The 20,327-nt window shown below is 41.8% G+C and overlaps 1 protein-coding gene across 3 annotated transcripts in view; it reads left to right on the top strand.

The window, feature by feature from the left end:
- The window catches only part of LOC121277892 (cullin-9), a 301,897-nt gene that overhangs the window by 139,389 nt on the left and 142,181 nt on the right, over positions 1-20,327 (top strand). For 2 of the 3 annotated variants that reach the window (XM_041187674.1, XM_041187672.1), the window contains exons 11-14: positions 3,412-3,649; positions 6,220-6,325; positions 10,322-10,549; positions 15,807-15,936. In XM_041187674.1, coding sequence (XP_041043608.1) covers positions 3,412-3,649; positions 6,220-6,325; positions 10,322-10,549; positions 15,807-15,936 — 702 coding nt within the window. The remainder of the gene's footprint in view (positions 1-3,411; positions 3,650-6,219; positions 6,326-10,321; positions 10,550-15,806; positions 15,937-20,327) is intronic. The other variant, XM_041187673.1, reaches the window with a different exon arrangement.

Genomic DNA, 20,327 nt, shown 5'->3' with positions numbered 1-20,327 from the left:
TGACATCTGTGATGGTGTGGACCTCCGGAGGAGGCTGAGATGAATTATCCACTGAGCACTTATGGCTGAAGATTGTTGCTAATGCTTCAGCCTTATCTTTTGCACTTATATGCTGGGCTCCTCCATCATTGAGGATGAGGATATATGTGGAGCCTCCTCCTCCACTGAGTTGTTTCTAGTCCACCACCATTCATGATTGGATGTGGCAGGACTGAGCTTAGATCTGATCCTTGATTGTGGGATCGCTTAGCTTTGTCTGTCACTTGCTGCTTATGCTGTTTGGAATGCAAGTAGTCCTGTGTTATATCTTCACCAGGTTGACATCTCATTTTTAGATATGCCTGGTGCTGCTCTTGACATGCCCTCCTGCACTCTGGCTAGCATCTTCTTCCTTGGTAAAGACAGATGCAAAGTATTCATTTGATACCTCAGCTATGCCCCTGGCCTCATGTCTAAATCCCATTTTTAGTCCCTAATCGGCTCTACTCCCCCTTTTACCAACTTTTTGCTGCTTATATCCCTAAAGAAGACCTTTGGATTCTCTTTTATGTTAGCTGCCCTTCTCTTTTCATACACCTCCCTGCTTCTGTTATTTGCTTCTTCACCTACCCTCTGAGCCTTCTAAATTCAGCTTGGTTTTCAATGTATTTTCTAGCTGAAACCTGTCATAAGCATAGTTTTTCACCCTTACCTTAATTTCTATCTCTTTTGTCATTCAGAGTGCCCAGGATTTGTTTGCCTCATCTTTCCCTTTTGGGGGAATATGCCTTGACTGTGCCCAAACTATCTCTTCTTTGAAGGTAGCCCATTGATCAGCTGTTTTTTTCTGCCAACTTGGACTCCAATTTATTTAGCCCAGATCAGTTCTTGCCCCATTGAAGTTGGCTTTCCTGCAGTTAATTATTCTTACTCTGCTCCCCTTGTCTGCTGTTCACCTCTCACCCGCTGCCCTGCCCCATCGCCCGCCACCCTAACATTCTTACTTTTCTATCTAGCTTCTCAAAGTGGCTTTGAGACATTTAAATTTATTGTATTATGACAGCTGGTGCCATAAAATAGGGCATGGCTTGCCTTCCCCCAACAATCCAGCATTACGACGAGAGGACTCCTAGAACAGTTGCGCTGCACATTCCTCAGGAGGTCTAGTTTGGAATTAAGGGCATGGAAGGTAAGTAAATAGGATTGGGGTGGCAATCCGAATGTGATTGCCACTGCTGGAAGATTGAGTCCCTTGTATCCAGGAATACTTAACACCCAGCCCTTCTTGGAGCCTGGTCTCTGTTATAGCTGCAACATCATATTTCTACATGGCAATCTGCGCCTGTATCTCACCAATCTTATTAATCACTTCCCGTGCATTCACATATTCACATACATGCACTATAATGCTGAATTTGACTTTATTACTTTCTCCCTTATTCCAATCCCACCTATTAACTTACTATTCCCTATTCTAGCGCTTTCTCCCAGCATGCTGTGCACTTTGGTATTCCTTCCCAGCATGCTGTGCACTTTGGTATTCTTTCCCAGCATGCTGTGCACCTTGGTTTTCCTAAGCTGAGTCTCACCCATAAATTCTGTTCCTTCTCTCCTGATTTTATTCTTTGTTTTAAGTTGAACTAGATTGTTAGACACCTCTGTGTTCTATTTGAATATAGTGCTGAGCTATTGACCCCATATCCAGTCCATCAGAAAGACCATGTACTTTCACCTCTAACATCTCCTACTTCCATCCCCTACTTCAGCCAATCTGTTGCTGAATTCCTGGTCTATACCTTTGCCACCTCTAGTCAACTACTGCAGTGCTCTATCTTAATCCCATCTTTCAAGTTAATTAGCTTAAGCTGAACCAAAAATTTACTGTCTGTATTCTATCCCATACCAAATGCTGCTCAGCAATCCCCTGTCCGTGCTGACCTATGTTAGCTCCTAGTTTGCCAATGTAATGTTCTCACCCTTGTGTTAAATCCCTTCATGACTTTGGTGCTGCCACACTTTGTAACCTTTCAGCTCTCTAACCCTCCCTCCATGAAAACTAACTGGCCTGTTGTGCATTACCCCCAGATTCATCCCATCATTGCTTGTAGTACCTTCAATCACCTAGGCCCTGTGCACATGGAATTCCCTACATAAATCCCTCAGCTCTCTCCTTCATTAAGATCCTCATTAAAAGCTACACCTTGGACCAAGTGATTGGTTATCAGCTTTGACATGTCTGATCGTATAACAATGAAGCTTCTTGGGAAGTTTCTGTATGTTCAGGCTATGGAAATACAAGTTGCTGCAACCAAGAAATAGCAGTTCAACATTCCCAGTTACAGATCTTCAGATGGGATAGAGAGGGGGATAGTCACAGCATTGGTTGGACAAACAGCTGTGATCTGACAAACAAAACTGGGATAATGTCAGTGTAAGAAGTATAAAGGGTGCAGAATTCTTAAAAATGCATTTAAGAGAACATTTTTAACCAATATGTAGCAAGCCTAACAAGACAAGGGGCAGTCCTAGATTTAATTGCCATTTATTAGCAGGTCAGGCTTGAATGCTGTCCAGACCCTTCTGCATACTGACATGGACTGCTTCGGGATTTCAGGAGTCACATTATGCAATCATCAATGAACGTCCCCAACTTCTGACTTTATGATGGAGGGAGGATCATTGATGAAGCAGCTATTGATGGTTGGAACTAGGACATTATCCTGAGGATCTCCTGCAGTGATGTCCTGAGACTTAGATAATTGACCTCCAACAGCCAACAACCATCTTCCTTTGCGTTAGATGTGACTCCAACCAGTGGAGAGTTTTCCCTTTGATTCTCATTGACTTTAATGTTGCCAGGACTCCTTGGTGTCAAGGTTATTCATTCTCCCCTTATGTCTTGAGTTCAGCTTTGTCCACGTTTGGACCAGGGTTGTAATAAGGTTAGGAGATGAACCTTGTTCTAAAGACTAGTTTCGTATTCAATTGGTCTTGAGATTAGTTTCTGAGACAAGCTATTTTGCCAGTTTATCCTTTTCCTAAAGTGTTAGGCACTTTTTATTGTCAGTTGATGAGCAATATTTGTTAACTATAGCTGATCCTCAGTGTGATTTGTAGCCAAGAATAAACTTGAGCACGGTTGATCAACTTGGAGATGTCAGATATTTGTCTTTGAGTTGATGGGAAAGTATAATTTTCAAATGTTGTTCTATATAGGAATTATCTAAAATTTCCATTAATTAAAGTAGATTTGGACATTGTGATTCTGGTTTAATGTTCTATTAGTTGCATGAATTTCTAATGGGGACAGAGCTGATACACAATGATTTCAGTGACTCATGGTTTAATTGCAGTATCATAACTGTGAAAATTCCCTGCAGGGTATATTTGTTGACTGGTTGGCAGTAATGAAATTATTATTAAATATTTCAGGATCGAAAGAGGCTTTAAACCTGAAGGATGCTGAGTTGAAGATGCTGCTTGTGAGCTTAAAGGAGCAGAGCGGCACCAAAGAGATCATTCTTTCACTGGAGCGTTGGATTTGTGATGAGACAACTGGACTGGAATCTCAGATTGCAGATATTATGAAGGATAAAGAAGCCTTCCAGTCATTGGTTCAGGGATTGGACCATTTTCGCTCAGAAAAGGCTGTACAACAGGCTATCATTCGGTATGTGATGGAGTGCTATAGTAGCTACCTTAGCTGTGATCTGTCCAGATAGAGAGTAAAGCTCCTACTAGTCTTTAGAACAGGGTTTGTCTCCTGACCTCATTACAACCTTGGTCCCAGCGTGGGCAAAGAGTTGAACTCAAGAGTGAGGGGAGAATGAATAACCTTGACACCAAGGAGTCCTAGCAACATTAAAGTCAATGGGAATCAGAGGGATAACTCTCCACTGGTTGGAGTCATATCTAGCACAAAGGAAGATGGTTGTGGTTGTTGGAGGTCAATTATCTAAGCCTCAGAACATCACAGTAAGAAATCCTCAGGGTAATGTCCTAGGTCCAACCATCTACAGCTGCTTCATCAATGATCCTCCCTCCATCATAAGGTCAGAAGTCTGGGATGTTCGTTGATGATTGCATAATGTTCACCATTTGTGATTCCTGAAATCCTGAAGCAGTCCGTGTCAATATGTAGAAGGACCTGGACAACATTCAAGCTTGACCTGCTAATAAATGGCAATTTAATCTAGGACTGCCCCTTCTCTTGTTAGGCTTGCTACATATTGGATAAAAATTTTCTCTTAACTGCATTTTAAGAATTTTGCACACTTTGTACTTCTTACACTGATATTTCCCAGTTTTGTTTGTCAGATCACACTGTTTTTCCAATCAATGTTGTGACTCCCTCCCTTTTTATCCCCCTCTCTATCCCATCTGGAAACCTGTAACTGGGAATGTTGAACTGCCATTTCTTCTTGTCCGCCTTCCTTTCAGCTTTATGTCAGTAATAACTGAAGTTTACCTTCCAAGAAGAGGTGGTTTGGGCACAGTCAAGGTATGTTCCCTCAAAAGGGGAGGGTAGGACAAACAAATCCAGAAACCCCGGATGACAAAGGAGATAGAAATTAAGTTAAAGAAGAAAATGTGTGCTTACAATAGGTGTCAGGTAGCAAATACAATTGAGAATGAAGCTGAATACAAAAGCTTCAGAAGGGATGTGAAAAAGCAAATACGAGAAGCAAGGAGAGAGTGTGAGTATTCTATAAACACATCAATAGTAAAAGGGTGGTAAAAGGAGGAGTAGGGCCGATTAGGGACCAAAAAGGGGATTTACACATAGAGGCAAGAGGCATGGCTGAGGTGTTAAATGAAAACTTTGCATCTGTCTTTCCCTATGAGGTAGATGCCGCCCAGGCCATGGTGACAGAGGAAGAAACTCAGTCACTAGAAGGGTTTAAAATTGATAAGGAGAAGGCATTGGATAAGCTGTCAGTACTTAAAAGTTGATAAGGCACTGGCACCAGATAAGATACATCCAAGAATCTTGAAGGAAGTGAGAATGGAAATTGCAGAGGCACTGGCAATAATCTTTCCATGTTCCCTGGATTCGGGGGAGGTGCCGGAGGACTGGAGAATTGCAAACATTACCCCCTTGTTCAAAAAAGGCTGTAAAAATCTGCCCTGATATCACAGACCAGTCAATTTAACTTCGGTGGTGGGGAAACCTCTAGAAATAATTATTCGAGATAGAATTACTTATCAAATGGAAAAATGTGGATTGATTCAGAAGAGTCAGCATGGATTTGTTAAAGGACAATTGTGTCTAACTAACTTGCTGGAGTTTTTTGAAGAGGTAACAAAGAGGTTAATTAGGACCCGGCCGTTGATGTGGTGTATATTGACTTCCAAAAAGTATTCGATACAGTCCCACAAAACAGACTTGTGAGGAAAGGTGTTAGTGATTAAAGGTGGCAAGATAGGTAGAGAGAGGTGTTTCTAAAGCATACAGTATTCCAGGTTTCATTAATAGGGACATAGAGTACAAGAGCAGGGAGGTTATGATGAACTTATATAAGACACTGGTTAGACCTCAGCTGGAGTATTGTGTACAGTTCTGGGTGCCACACTATAGGAAGGATCTGAACGCATTGGAGAGAGTGCAGAAGAGGTTTACAAGAATGGTTCCAGGGATGAGACACTTCAGTTATGAGGAAAGATTGGAGAAGTTGGGACTGTTTTCCTTGGAGAGGAGAAGGCTAAGAGGACACTTGATAGAAGTTTTCAAAGTCATGAGGGGTCTGGACAGAATAGATAGGGAGAAACTGTTCCCATTCATAAATGGATCGAGAAGCAGAGGGCACAGATTTAAAGTGTTTTGCAAAAGAGGCAAATGTGAGGTGAGAAAAAACTTTTTTTTACGCAGTGAGAAGCTGGAGTTTGGAATGCACTGCCTGGAAGTGTGGTGGAGGCAAGTTCGATTGAGGCATTCAAGAGGGTATTGAATGATTATTTAAATAGAAACAATTTGCAGGGTACAGGGAAAAGGCAGGGGATTGACACTAAGTTTAAAATACTCAGTGAGCCTGTGCAGACATGATGGGCCGAATGGCCCCCTTCTGCCAACCATAATACTACATTTCCAAAAGTCCATCTGTGCCCTCAGTTCATCTGCTTTATTCACTGAACTCCTTGCATTGAAGTATATGCCTATTTGTTAGTCTCTCTTGATTGGGATTGAAGATGTCAGAAGATTAGTCCTGAATAACGTCTCTTGTTTGGGATTCTTTTTTTTAGAATTCTGAGCAAATTTTTGGATAATTACCTGGAAGACCTGTTGCCCTGGCATGAAAGCATTGAACCATGTTTGTCATCCATGACTGCCTACAGTAGTGACCGAGAGGTATGATGGACATGTTTGCACTTTTTCTTGTTATTACTGTTGTGTTCACTGCTCTTCTGATCCCTCCTAAGCCACTTTGACTGCAAACTGTGCTTACCTTCTATCTGTAACGGCACTGCACTGAGATCAGCATTACACTGTCTCCAATTCCACTTCAGTTCTCTCTGATTGGCTAGTAATAGTGGAACCTCTTTGCACTTTTCCCATCCTTCAATATTCAATACACTTTTAAAATTCAAATTTGGCATTGTTTGACTTCCTCATATCTGCTGTCTCTCTTTTTCACTCTTGGCGTTGCCTTGATTTGTTTGGCAGTTAATCAAGATTTCTCAACTATAAAGCATATTCTATAAAACAGCAATTATACAAAAGCATAATACTGTGTATTTGCTCATGTAATCCTATGAAAGGTTAATCTGGCATTTATTCACATAAAATTCAACTTTAATTTGTACAACTTGAGGCTGGGACATTCAAACTCTATCATAGAGCCTGGCTTGGTATTACCATTACTTACTGAGCTGCTCAAGTCCTGAAGAGCATAAATGTCAGACTGGATCTGTGGCTGGTGATGAGAGTGGGAAAAGAGGGAAAAAATCTACACAACCTCATACTCACTAGCCTATATGTCACAGATGTGTCCATAACAGTTTGGTAGGAGTGACCACTGCACTGTTGTTGGGGGGATGAATTCTTGCTTTCTCACTGAGGATGCCCTCCATTGTGTGGCACTGCCATCTTGCTAAATGGAATAGATTTTGAACAGATCTAGCAACTCTCAACTAGGAATCCATGAAGTACAGTAGGCTAGCAGCGGCAAAATTGTATTCAATCACAATCTGTAATCCACTCTACCATTAACATCAAACCAGGGAACCATCCTTGATTCAATGAGGAGCGCAGGGGGCATGCCTTGAGCAGCATTAGGCATTCCTAAGAATGAGGTGCCAGCCTGGTGAAAGTACAGCATGACTTATACGCATGCTAAACATGGGAAGCAGCAAGTGATAGAGGTAAGCGATCCCACAGCAAATGGATCAAGTCTAAGCTCTGTAGTTCTGCCACATCCAGTTGTGAATGGTGGTGGACAATTAAACAACTCACTGGAGGAGGAGGCTCCACAAATATCCCCCATCCTCGATGATGGGGGAGTCCAGCGCATCAGTGCAAAAGACAAGGCTGAAGTGTTTGCAACCATGTTCAGCTAGAAGTGCCAAGTAGATGATCTACCTCAGCCTTCTCCAGAGATCCACAACATCATAGATGCCAGGTTTCATCCAGTTCACTCCATGTGATCAAAAAATGGCTGAACTCATCCCAACTGTTGTACTGAAGATATGCTGCAGATCTAGCCGTATCCTTAACCAAGCTGTTGCAGTCCAGTTACAACACTGGCATCTAGCTCATAGTGGAAAATTGCCCAGCTATGTCCTGTCCACAAAAGGCAGGACAAATTCGACTGGGCCAATTATCGCCCCATCAATCTACTCCTGATCATCAGCAAAGTGGTGGAAGGTGTCATGGGCAGAACAATCAAGCGGCACTTGCTCACCATTGCTCAGTTGGGTTCCACCAGAACAAAGGCCGGATACTGGGAATTTGAAATAAAAACAGAATTACTCAGCGGGTCAGGCAGCACTTCTTCCACATCTTTGAGGCAGCGAGGAAAACAGTTAATGTTTCAGGAAGGTGACCTTTCATCAAAGCTTGGATTCTACCATGGCTGCTGACCTCATCACAGCCTTGGCCCACACATGGACAAAGGAGCTCAATTCCAGAGCTGACGTGAAAGTGACTACCTTTGACATCAAGGCAGCATTTGTCTGAGTGTGGCATCAAGGAGCCCTAGAAAATCTGAATTCAAAGGGAATCATAGGGTAAAAGGAACTCTCCCATGGCTGTAATCATATCTAGCATAAAGGAAGATGGTTGTTATTGTTGGAAGCCAGACTTCTCAGTCCTCGGATATTGCTGCCGGAGTTCCTCAGGCCAGTATCTTAGACCCAACCAACTTTAGCTGCTTCATCAATGACCTTTTCTGCATCATAATGTCAGAAAGAGGGGATGTCGTAGATGATTGTGCAATGTTCAGTATCATTTGTTACACCTAATGTAGCATTCCTGGATGCAACAAAATGTGAATTACGTTCAGGTTTGGGCTGATAATTGGTGGGTAACATTAGCACTGCACAAGTGCCAGGAAGTTACCATCTCCAACAAGAGGGAACCTCTGCATCTCGTTCAATGACACCACTATTGCTGAAACCCCCACACCAATATCCTGGGGATCAGCATTAATGAGAAGCTTACTGGATCGACCACGTAAATAATGTGGCTATAAGAGCAGGCTGGGAATTCTGTGGCAAGTAACTGACCACCTGACTCTCCAAAGCCTGTCCACCATCTACTCTGCACAAGTCAGGAGTCTGATGGAATGCTCTCCTCTTGCCTGGATGAATGCAGCTCCAACAACACTCAAGAAGCTTGACACAATGTAGAATAAAGCAGCCTGCTTGATCGACACCCCATACACCATCTTAGTCATTCAATTCCTCCACCACTAGCACACAGTGGCAGCATTGTGTAGCTTCTGCACTACCAAGGCCCTTTTGATGGTACCTTCCAAATCTGTGACATCCACCACCTAAAGGCCAAGAGCAGCAGACACATGGGAACACCACCAACTGCAAGTTCCCCTCCAAATCCACACACCATCCTGACTTGAAAATGTATCACCACTGCATTGTTGGGTGGAATTCCCTGCTAACAGCACTGTGGGTGTACCCATGCGACGTGGACCACCTTCTCAAGGGCAGTTAGGAATCGGCAATAATTAATGGCTGAATAAATCAATAAAAATAAAGAAATACAGGCTTTATTATTGAACTTATTCACCTGTTGGTTAGGTTCTCTCTTACTGAGCTAATTCAACTGATAATTACACTATTTTACTTAGCTAATTCAATTGCACACTCCTTATTAGTGTTAACTTAATTGGTAGTAAAGTTCGCTATTATTAAGTCTGTTTTTCGCAGTGTGATTACTGGGAAATTTAACTCTTTGTGGTAGAATGAATGTAGAATCTGGAGGAATATCTCAGCCTGTCTGCTGGTGGTATAACAGCTGTCATGTTTTCTGTTTGCTTCTCCATGCATACTTGGCATTGGAGAAAGTGTGCCCTTCAGCCTTTTTCTGTTCAGATAATGGAACAATAGACCAGGTGGTTTGTGTTCAATAGTTTGTCTCTTATGAATGACAATTGACAAATACTTTTTAATAACCTATTAATGTCTTATGGGATGGCAAATGCCTTAAACCATGCCACCTTTAAAAGATTTGTCGACAGTATTACCATGTGTGAGTTCGCATTTGATCAGACCCTAAGGCACTTTGGTAAAAGTCTGCCCTCAAGACCTGTCCTCAAACTTGTACAGTTTAAAATGTTAAATTCCATTGGGATAGTCGATACTTGCAGCCCAAGTTGTGAGCAGTTCCACCACCACCTTTCCTGAAAGTGCAGAGGTACAGTTTCACTGTGATACCTGTTCATGTTTGAGTTGGACAGTCAGCATCAGTAACTTTGCACTCATGGAAGGGCAGCTTAGTTGAGTTCCCATCTGCTTTTTGTTCCATTTCTTGAATTCATGTACTATTGCTGGGCAATGCGGATGCCATCTTAACCAAGCTGTGTCAGCAGACTGTTCAAGTCCCATTCCAACCTCCACCAACCCACCCTTTCCAGCACAGGACATTTCCTGATCTTTGGAGTGGGAGCTCTGGCTAATAACTTTTCTTGCTGTACTAGTGTCTCTGGGTATAGTTGTCAGTTAGTGGTGTCCTGACTGAGGTTGGTTAATTCACTGCAGTCTGGAACTTAAACTTTAGATCTTTCTAGTTTTGGCATCTCACTGGCAGTGCACAGGGGAAGCTATTAACTTGGATCAAAATCCTCCCAATTACTGGTATTTGAAATGTTTTTATTCTTTCTACCTTCAGGTACTGCAGGATTTCATTCGGTTTCTACACAGGCTAGCAACGGTGAACAAGGATTATGCAGTAGTCATGTGTCGGCTTGGGTCAAAGGAAACCCTGTCAAAGGCACTGGACAAACATAGTTCGGCTTTATTGCTGGCTGCTGAGCTCCGAGATCTTGTCAGTGACTGTGAGAAATATGCAAGTCTTTACAAGAAAATGACCACCAGTATCCTGGCTGGTTGTATACAGGTAATTGAGTTTGTTCTCTGCTAATTTTCTTTTCAATTGCTTCCCTCACAACAATTCTCACTTTGGAGTACACTTCCACAGGTGCTGCTGTCCCTCTAGAACCTTGCAGTGATGAGTCTAGGCAGTGTGTTGATAAGTTATTTTTTCCATACAGTCAAGCCTGATCGTATCCTAGCCTGTCTGTCCAGGGATCTCCAGATTGGTGGAGAGTGCATCAACATTGGGGAAAAATTGCTGCCTTTATTCTTGCCCAACTTTGCCTGAGACCCTGACACCCCCCACTTCACCCTGTCTGAGATGAAGCAACTCAGCACAGTGAATGAACCTGGGACGTTTTTGGTGTATGTGGCTCAGTATTGCACCTGGTGGTGGTGCAAATTACCCATCCAAGGAGGAGTTACATCAGTTCAAATGTGTGTATGAATCCATGTATATCATACCTCAAGGAATTTAATATTGCTGAAAAAAGAGATACGTTGCTGAAGTTTTTTGTCTTGCATTCATCAGGACAAATACAAGAATGCCAAATTTCAAATATGTTAACATGTCTCTCTTTTCAGCAATAGTCAAGTTCTGTACTACCAAGCGACTGAATTTAATATCCCTCCTACTCTGTACTAATGATTTCTGGTCCAGCCATCAACAACATTCCATATGAAACTCTCAAAACTGCCAGAGTCTATTATAAAAGACATGGTAACAGAACACTTGTAAAGCATTAACGGGATTTGACAAAGTCAGCATCGGTTTATGAAAGGGAAATCATGTTTAACTAATTACTGGAGTTTTTTGAGGATGCAACTAGTAGAATAGATAAGGGAGAACTGGTGGATGTGGTGTATTTGGATTTCAAGAAGGCTTTTGATAAGGTCCCACATAAGAGGCTAGTGGGTGCAAAATTAAAGCACATGACATTGGGGGTGGTATACTGGCATAGATTGAGAATTGGTTGACAGACCGGAAACAGAGAATGAGAATAAACGGGCCTTTTTCCAGGTGGCTGGTGATGACTAGTGGTGTACCGCAGGGATCATTGCTTGGGCCCCAACTATTCACGATATATATATATATATATATATATATAAATGACTTGGATGAGGGAACAAAATGCAATATTTCCAAGTTTGCTGACATCACAAAACTGGGCAGGGTTGTGAGGAGGACGCAAGGAGGCTTCAGGCCGATGTGGGCAAACACATGGCAGATGCAGTATAACGTGGGTAAATGTGAAGTTATACACTTCGGTGTGAAAAACAGAAAGTCAGAGTATTATTTAAATGGTGATATATTGAGAAATGTGGATGTACAAAGGGATCTGGGTGTCCTTGTACACGAGTCAATGAAAGGAAATAGGCAGGTGCAGCAAGCAATTAGGAAGGCAAATTGTATGTTGGCCTCCACTGCAAGAGGATTTGAATTCAGAAGTAGGGTTGCCTTACTGCAGTTGTACAGAGCCTTGGTGAGACCATACCTGGAGTATTGCGTGCAGTTTTGGCCTCCCTACCTAAGAAAGGATATACTTGCTATAGAGGGAGTGCAACGAAGGTTCAATAGGCTGATACTGGGGATGGCAAGACTGTCGTATGAGGAGAGATTGGTTCAACTGGGCCTGTATTCCCTAGAGTTTAGAAGAATGAGAGGGGATCTGATTGAAACGTCTAAAATCTAACAGGGCTAGCCAGACTGGATGCAGGGAGGATGTTTCCCCTGGTTGGAGAGTCTAGAACCAGGGGCCACAGTCTCAGGATATGGGGCAGGCTATTTAGGACTGAGATGAGGAAGAATTTCTTCACGCAGAGGATGGTCAACCTGTGGAATTCTCTACCACAGAAGGCTGTGGAGGCCGGGTCACTGAGTATATTCAAGAAAGAAATTGATAATTTTTTGGATATTAGGGGAATCAATGGGTATGGAGAGAAAGCAGGAATATGGGGTTGAGATAGAGGAATCAGCCAAAATCATATTGAATGGCGGAGCAGGTTCGAAGGGCCGAATGGCCTAATCCTGCTCCTAGTTTCTATGTCTTGCTTGACCATGGAAACTTGATATTATGCTTTTAACACTTTTCTCTGGGTTGCTACAGAAGCGAATAAAAATAAAGGATTGTGACTCCATTTTATCACTTAAGTTACTATTCTCTCTCAGGAGTAGAAATTTAGACAGTTGATTTTCTGGAGTGCTCTGTGTGCGAGAAGAAGAATAGCTCTCTCCCACCTCGCCATCCTTGTTGATTTTTATTTTACTGCTTGCCTGAGCAGAGTGATGACTCCGAATAATTTTCTTCCCCACTTCTGCCCATGCTGCCTTGGGACCAATTGTAACTCAAAGCTGCCCTGGCAAAGATCAGTTAATTTACACAGAAGGGAAATTGGGATTGAGCCTGTACGGTTTGCTGTTACACTACAGTGTGTTTAGCTACTACATGTGTGAGTAAAGGTGAAGTTGTCATTCCTGAAAGCTTTTTTCATGCTCTTCCTTTCCTCCCAACAAAGTGGAAGTGCTGTTATACGAACATAGGAATCAGGAGCAGGAATCTTGGCCCCTTGTGTTTGCTCCACCACTCAATAGAATTATTGCTGATCTGAACTCCACATTTCTGCCTACCCCCAATAACCTTTCATTCCCTTGCTTATCAAGAATCTGCCTAGCTTTGCCTTAAAAATATTCAAAGACTCTGCTTCCATCGCCTTTTGAGGAAGATAGTTCCAAAGATTTATAACCTCTGAGAGAAGAAAATTTCTCCTCACCTGTCTCAAATGTGCAACCCCTTATTTTTAAACAATGATCGCTAGTTCTAGATTCACCCACAAGAGGAAATATCGTTTCCACATCTACCCTGTCAAGACCCCTCAGGATCTTAAAGGTTTCAATCAAGTCCTCGCTCACTCTAAATTCCAGGGGATACAAGTCTAGCCTGTCAAACCTTTCTTCATAAGAGAACCCTCCCATTCCAGGTATTAGTCTGGTAAACCTTCTCTGAACTGCTTCCAACACATTTACATCCTTCCTTAAATAAGGAGACCAATACTGTACACAGTATTCCAGATACTTCTCTGTATAACCGAAGCATAACCTCTCTACTTTTGTATTTAATTTCCTGTGCAATAAACGATAACATTCTATTAGCTTTCCTAGTTACTTGCTGCACCTGCCTACTAACTTTTTGCAGTCATGCATTAGGATACCGAGATCCCTCTGCATCTCAGATCGCTGCAATCTCTCACCATTTAGATAATATGCTTCTCTTTTATTCTTCGTGCCAAAATGGACAATTTCAATTTTGCCTGCATTACTACATTTTCCAGATTTTTGCCCACTCACATGGCCTATCTTTGTCCCTTTTAGCCTCCTTGCATCCTCTTCACAACCTACCTTCTTACCTGTCTTTGTGTCATAAACAAATTTAGCAACCATAACTTTGGTCCCTTCAGCCATTTCATTTATATAAATTATACAGAGTTGAGGTCCAAGCACTGATCCCTGTGGCACACTACTCATCACATCTTGCCAACCAGAAAAAAAGACCCACTTATATGTACTCTGGGTTTCCTGTGAGCTAGCCAACCTTCTTTCAATGCCAATATGTTGCCACCTAGACCACGAGCTTTTATTTTCCCCAGTGACCTTTGATGTGGCACTTTGTCAAATGTCTTCTGGAAATCTAAGTACAGTACATCCACCAGTTCCCCTTTTATCCACAGCACATGTGACTCCTTCAAAGAACGCATGTAAATTGGCTGAACGTAATTTCCCTTTCACAAAACCATGTTGGCTCTGCCAGATAACCTTGAATTTTTCAAAGTGCCCTGCTATAACATCTTTAATAGTAGCTTCTAACAGTTTCCTTATGACAGGTGTTAAGCTAACTGGCCTGTAGTTTCCTGCTTTCTGTCTCCCCACCTTTTTGAACAAAGGAGTTACACTCAGTATTTTCCAATCTAATGGAACCCTTCCCGAATCTATGGAATTTTGGAAATTTTATTTTATTCATTCATGGGATGTGGGCGTCGCTGGCTAGGCTGGCATTTATTGCCCACCCCTAATTGCCCTTGAGAACGTGGTGCTGAGCTGCCTTCTTGAACTGCTGCAGTCCATGTGCTGTCAGGGAGTTCCAGGATTTTGACCCACCAACAGTGAAGGAACAGCGATATATTTCCAAGTCAGGATGGTGAATGGTTTAGAGGGGAACTTCCAGGTGGCTCCCATGTGTCTACTGCCCTTGTCCTTCTAGATGCTAGTGGTCATGGGTTTGGAAGATGCTGTCGAAGGAGACTTGTGAGTTCCTGCAGTGCATCTTGTAGATGGTACACACTGCTGCTACTGTGCGTTGGTGGTGGAGGGAGTGAATGTTTGTGGATGTGGCACTAATCAAGCGGACTGCTTTGTCCTGAATGGTGTTGATCTTCTTGAGTCTTGTGGGAGCTGCACTCTTCCAGGCAAGTGGGGAGTATCCTATCACACTCCTTACTTGTGCCTGGTGGATGGTGGACAGATATTGGGAGTCAGGAGGTGAGTTACTCGTCACAGGATTCCTAGCCTCTAACCTGCTCTTATAGCCACAGTATTTACATGGCTAGTCCAGTTCCGTTTCTGATCAATGTTGATAGCAAGGGATTCAATGATGATAATGTCATTGAATGTCAAGGGTGATGGTTAGATTCTCTCTTTTTGGAGTTGGTCATTGCCTGGCATTTGTGTGGTGTGAATGTTAGTTGCCACTTCTCAGCCCAAGCCTGGATATTGTCCAGGTCTTGCTGAATTTGGACATGCACTACTTCATTATCTGAGGAGTCGCAAATGATGCTGAACATTGTGCAATCATCAGCGAACATCCCAACTTCTGACCTTATGATGGAAGATCATTGATAAGTAGCCGAAGATGGTTGTGATAATGCATCAACTATCTCATTAGCCACTTCTTTCAAGATCCTAAGATGAAGTCCATCAGGACCTGGGGAAGTTTCAGCCGACAGGTGCAGCAACTTGCTCAGTACCACTTCCCTGGTGATTGTAACTTTCTTGAGTTCCTCCCTTCCTTCCATTTCCTGATTTAGTCATTTCTGGGTTTTACTTGTGTCCTTTATAGTGAAAACTGATGCAAAATGCTGAGAGTTTAATAGGTATGGGGTGTGCAGGTGTATATAAACTGTGCTGCTGGCAGTCTATAAAAGGAACATGTTTGATGGGATGAATGGGTTTTTCTCATTCTGCATTTAAAATACACGTATTTGATTTAAAAAAAAACTCTTACTTGCAGATGGTTTTGGGACAAATTGAGGATCATAGACGCAGCCATCAGCCAATCAATATCCCTTTCTTTGATGTATTCCTGAGGAACCTCTGTCAAGGTCTGTCCGAACGGCTCAATGATAACAGACTGAATCACGGCAAGTTTAAATTACGTGTGGGGCGAAAAGAGAGCATCTCTTTCCTACTTCACTTTCTTATTAAAATTAAGATATTCTATTTGTTTTAACAGAAATGTGTATGAATAGTTGAACTTCATTGCAGCTTTCTGCTTTCTCAATCCATGTAATCCCAGCATTTAATTTGATGAAACTGGATTCCCTTTTGGATGGTGATTATAATGAACACAGTGTCATGACCGATTAGCAAGCAGTATTTGATGACAGTATTTGTAACAAACTGTAATGCTGCTGCAGGTCAGAGCCCATCTGGAACACTATTGGAAGTTTTGGCTACTTAATCATTGGAATGACATTATTGTCTTGAAGGATTAAAATAGCAACAGCAAGGATTATTCTGGGTATCAGGAACTTAAAATATATGGTAAAATCTTAAGGATATTGGACTGACTTATTTCCTTTAGAAAGACGAAACTTGGGCAATAAATAATTAACAGAAAAATTATCCAGTTAAATAAATGGGCCAGAATAATCAATAACTGAACAGTTAAGAGGTGTCACTGTTCGTACGCTATCTGTTTGAAAGGAAAATGTGATTGATAACAAATCCATCACTAATGGGTAGAAATCTTTATCTGGCTTTTTGCAGTTTTCATTTGGAAGCAGAAACTTATACATGGTACAGAATTAAAAGCAAGGAAGTGGAGAGGAGCTTTTACACATTGAAGACTACTGAAGTAGACAGTATAAATGGTCTCTGGATGCACCATCATTGGTTTCTTAGAGAGAAGAGGTTAAGATGGGTTGTGGGCATAACCTATTCACTGTGTCATGACCACGAGCTAAGAATTTGCATGTGTGTATGTAGCCCCCTTTTAATTTGCGAGTGATTCAATTTATAAGTAACCAACAGGCAAGCCTTATTCTTAAACAAGATAAAGGTTCGTTTACTTGAGTAAAAGTGATAAAGTTATTAACCAAAATACAGATACAATGATTAAGTACTGATGAGGGTATAAAAAAAACTTAAAAAGATGAGATTTCAGATCAGTCTCTGTGAGCTATCGTTGCAGACCCATTGCTTGCAGTTGAAGTGTTGGTTGCCTGGAGTGAAGAGTTGTGTTCAGCAGCAGCTTCTGTAGTTGATTATTCCATGTTTGCCTTTTCTATTGGACTCAGCAGGTAGAGTAGCTTTGTGGAGCGAAGGTTCTGCCAGCATGACACTTGAAGACAGCCTAGATTCCTTTTTCAGCAGATCAATGATAATTTCGAGACAATATCCTTTGTGACTCGGGGTGGCAGAGAGAAACACAACTCTCGTGCTGTTCACAGTTAGTTCAGCTGAGAGTTGTGGGCTGGAACTGATTAACTGAGGTCTTCTGGGTTCTCTGCACATTGCCACACAAAATGGTTTCTTACAGCCTCCTTTATACAATTCAAAAACACAAGAATGGCTGATATGTTAATTTAGATGAGACGTTGCTCCACAAAGTAAAGAAGTTAATTAAATTGCGATGTTTTGAAGTAGCCCCCCAACCCCCCGCCGTTGATATCAAAAGAGTCCTAAGTTTTCACACCCTGAAAGATTTAATTGTGTTGTCCAAGGCACATTGAATTATTACTGACTCTCATGTTGACTGATTCTGAGATAGCACAGTTGGACAATGTTTAAGCAATCATCTGTGGAATCAGCTGTATTCAGTGACTTCCATCTTGAAAGGATTTTTAAAACTTAAAGATTTTTTAAAGCAGGAATGTACTTTTTACAATTTTCCTTAAAACTCCACAATATCATAACTGCACGGTCATGACAAACGTTTTGGGCCAAATGTCTAAAACGTTTATATTCTAATTTACAGCAACTATAAGATCATAAGGCGTCGGAGCAGAAGTTGGCCATTTGGTTCATCGAGTCTGCTCTGCCATTCAGTGTGATGATGACTGATCTGATAATCCTCAACTCCACTTTCCTGCCTTTTCCCCATAACCCTTGATTTCCTTGCTGGGAAAAATCTGTCTATTTCCGTCTTGAATATACTTAATGACCCAGCTTTACCTCTGTGGTAAAGAATTCCACAGATTAATTACTCTCTGAGAGAAGGAATTCCTCCTCATCTCTGTTTTATATGGTTGATCCCTTACTTGAGATTATGCCCTCTGGTCTTAGGCTCATCCACAAGGAGAATTAATCTCCCAGCATCTACCATGTCAAGCCTAAGAATCTTATATGTTTCAATAAGATCGCTTCTCATTCTTCTAAACTCCATTGAGTACAGGCCCAACTTACTCGACCTCTCCTCATAAGAAAATCCCTCCATCCCTGGGATCAGCCTAGTGAGCCTTCTCTGGACTGCTTCCAATGCCAGCATATCTTTCACAAAAACAAAAATACCTAGAAAAACTCAGCAGGTTTGGTGGCATCTGCGGAGAGGAGCACAGTTAACATTTCGAGTCCGAATGACCCTTCAGCAGAACTAATTAAAAATAGAAGAGAGCTGAAATATAAGCTAGTTTAAGGGGCGGGGGTTGGGGGGGTACAAGTAGCTGGATAGAGGGCCAGTGATAGGTGGAGATAACCAAAAGATGTCACAGACAAAAGGACGAAGAGGTGTTGAAGGTTGTAATATTATCTAGGGAATGTGCTAATTAAGGGTAGAAAACAAGACGAGCAAGGTACAGAAAACCCTAGTGGGGGTGGGGTGGGGTGAAGGAATCAAAAAAGGCTAAAAGGTAGAGATAAAATAATGGATGGAAATACATTTAACAATAATGGAAGTAGGTGGGAAAAGAAAAATCTATATAAATTATTGGAAAAAAAAGTGGGGGGGAATCGGAAAGGGGGTGGGGATGGAGGAGAGAGTTCATGATCTAAAATTGTTGAACTCAATATTCAGTCCGGAAGGCTGTAAAGTGCCTAGTTGGAAGATGAGGTGCTGTTCCTCCAGTATGCGTTAAGCTTCACTGGAACAATGCAGCAAGCCAAGGATGGACATGTAGGCATGAGAGCAGGGTGGAGTGTTGAAATGGCAAGCGACAGGGAGGTCTGGGTAATGGTCATTCTGACTTGAAACGTTAACTGTGCTCCTCTCTGCAGATGCTGCTGAGTTTTTCAAGGTATTTTTGTTTTTGTTTTGGATTTCCAGCATCCGCAGTTTTTTGCTTTTATCCCAGTATATCTTTATTGGATAAGGGGCCAAAACTGTTCACAGTATTGTAGGTGTGGTTTAACTAGTGCCTTGTACAGTTTTAGCAAGACTTCCTTATTTTTATACTCCATTCCCTTTGAAATAAAGGCCAACATTCCATTTGCCTTACCTATTACCTGCTGAACTTGTATGTTAGCTTTTTGGGATTCATGCACACAAGGACTCCCAAATCCCTCTGTGCTGCAGCCTTCTGCAGTCTTTCTCCATTTTAATAATATTCACCTCCTCTATTCTTCCTGCCAAAGTGCATAACCTTACATTTTGCCACATTATATTCCATCTGCCACCCTTTTGCCCATTCACTTAAGCTGTCTGTATCCCTCTGCAGACACAGTCTGTGTCATCCTCAGCACTTGCCTTCCCACCTAAATTTGTATCATTCGCAAATTTGGTGATAGTACATTCACTTTCCTCATCTAAGTTATTAATATATATTATAAATAATTGAGGCCCCAGCACTGATCCCTGTGGCACTCCACTAGTTACAGGTTGCCATCCTGAAAATGCTCCCCTTATCCCAACCCTCCGTCGTCTTTTAGTTAGCCAATCCTCTATCCTTGCTAATGTACTACCTCCAACACCATGGGCTCTTATCTTATTAAGTAGCCTTATGTGCAATACCTTATCGAATGGGCCTTTTGAAAATCCAAGTTTATTGGTTCCCTTTTATCTATCCTGCTTGTTACCTCCTGAAAGAATTCTAATAAATTTGTCAGGCATGATTTCCCCTTCATGAAGCCATGCTGACTCTGTTTGATTATATTATGTATTTCTAAATGCTCTGCTATTACATCCGTTATAATAGACACCAACATTTTTCTAATGACAGATGATAAGCTAACTGCCCTATGCTTACATGTTTTTTGTCTCCCTCCCTTTTTGAATAAGTGTGTTACATTGGCAGTTTTCCAATCCTCTGGGACTTTTCCAGAATCTAAGGATTCTTGGAAGATTACAACCAGTGCATCTACTATTTGTGTAGCTACTTCCTGTAATATCCTAGGATGCACCCATCAGGTCCAGGGGACTTAGCGGCCTTTAGCCCCATTAGTTTCCCTGGTACTTTTTTCTAGTGATAGTTATTGTATTATTTCCTTCCCCCTCTTTTGCCCCTTTATTATTTAGTATTGAATTGCTATTAGTGTCTTCTACTGTGAAGACTGAAGCAAAGTATTTATTCAACTCCTCTATCATTTCCTGGTTCCC

The sequence above is a fragment of the Carcharodon carcharias genome, chromosome 5, assembly GCF_017639515.1.
Source record: "Carcharodon carcharias isolate sCarCar2 chromosome 5, sCarCar2.pri, whole genome shotgun sequence".
NCBI lineage: Eukaryota > Metazoa > Chordata > Chondrichthyes > Lamniformes > Lamnidae > Carcharodon > Carcharodon carcharias.
This window is presented reverse-complemented; position numbering and strand designations above follow the sequence as displayed.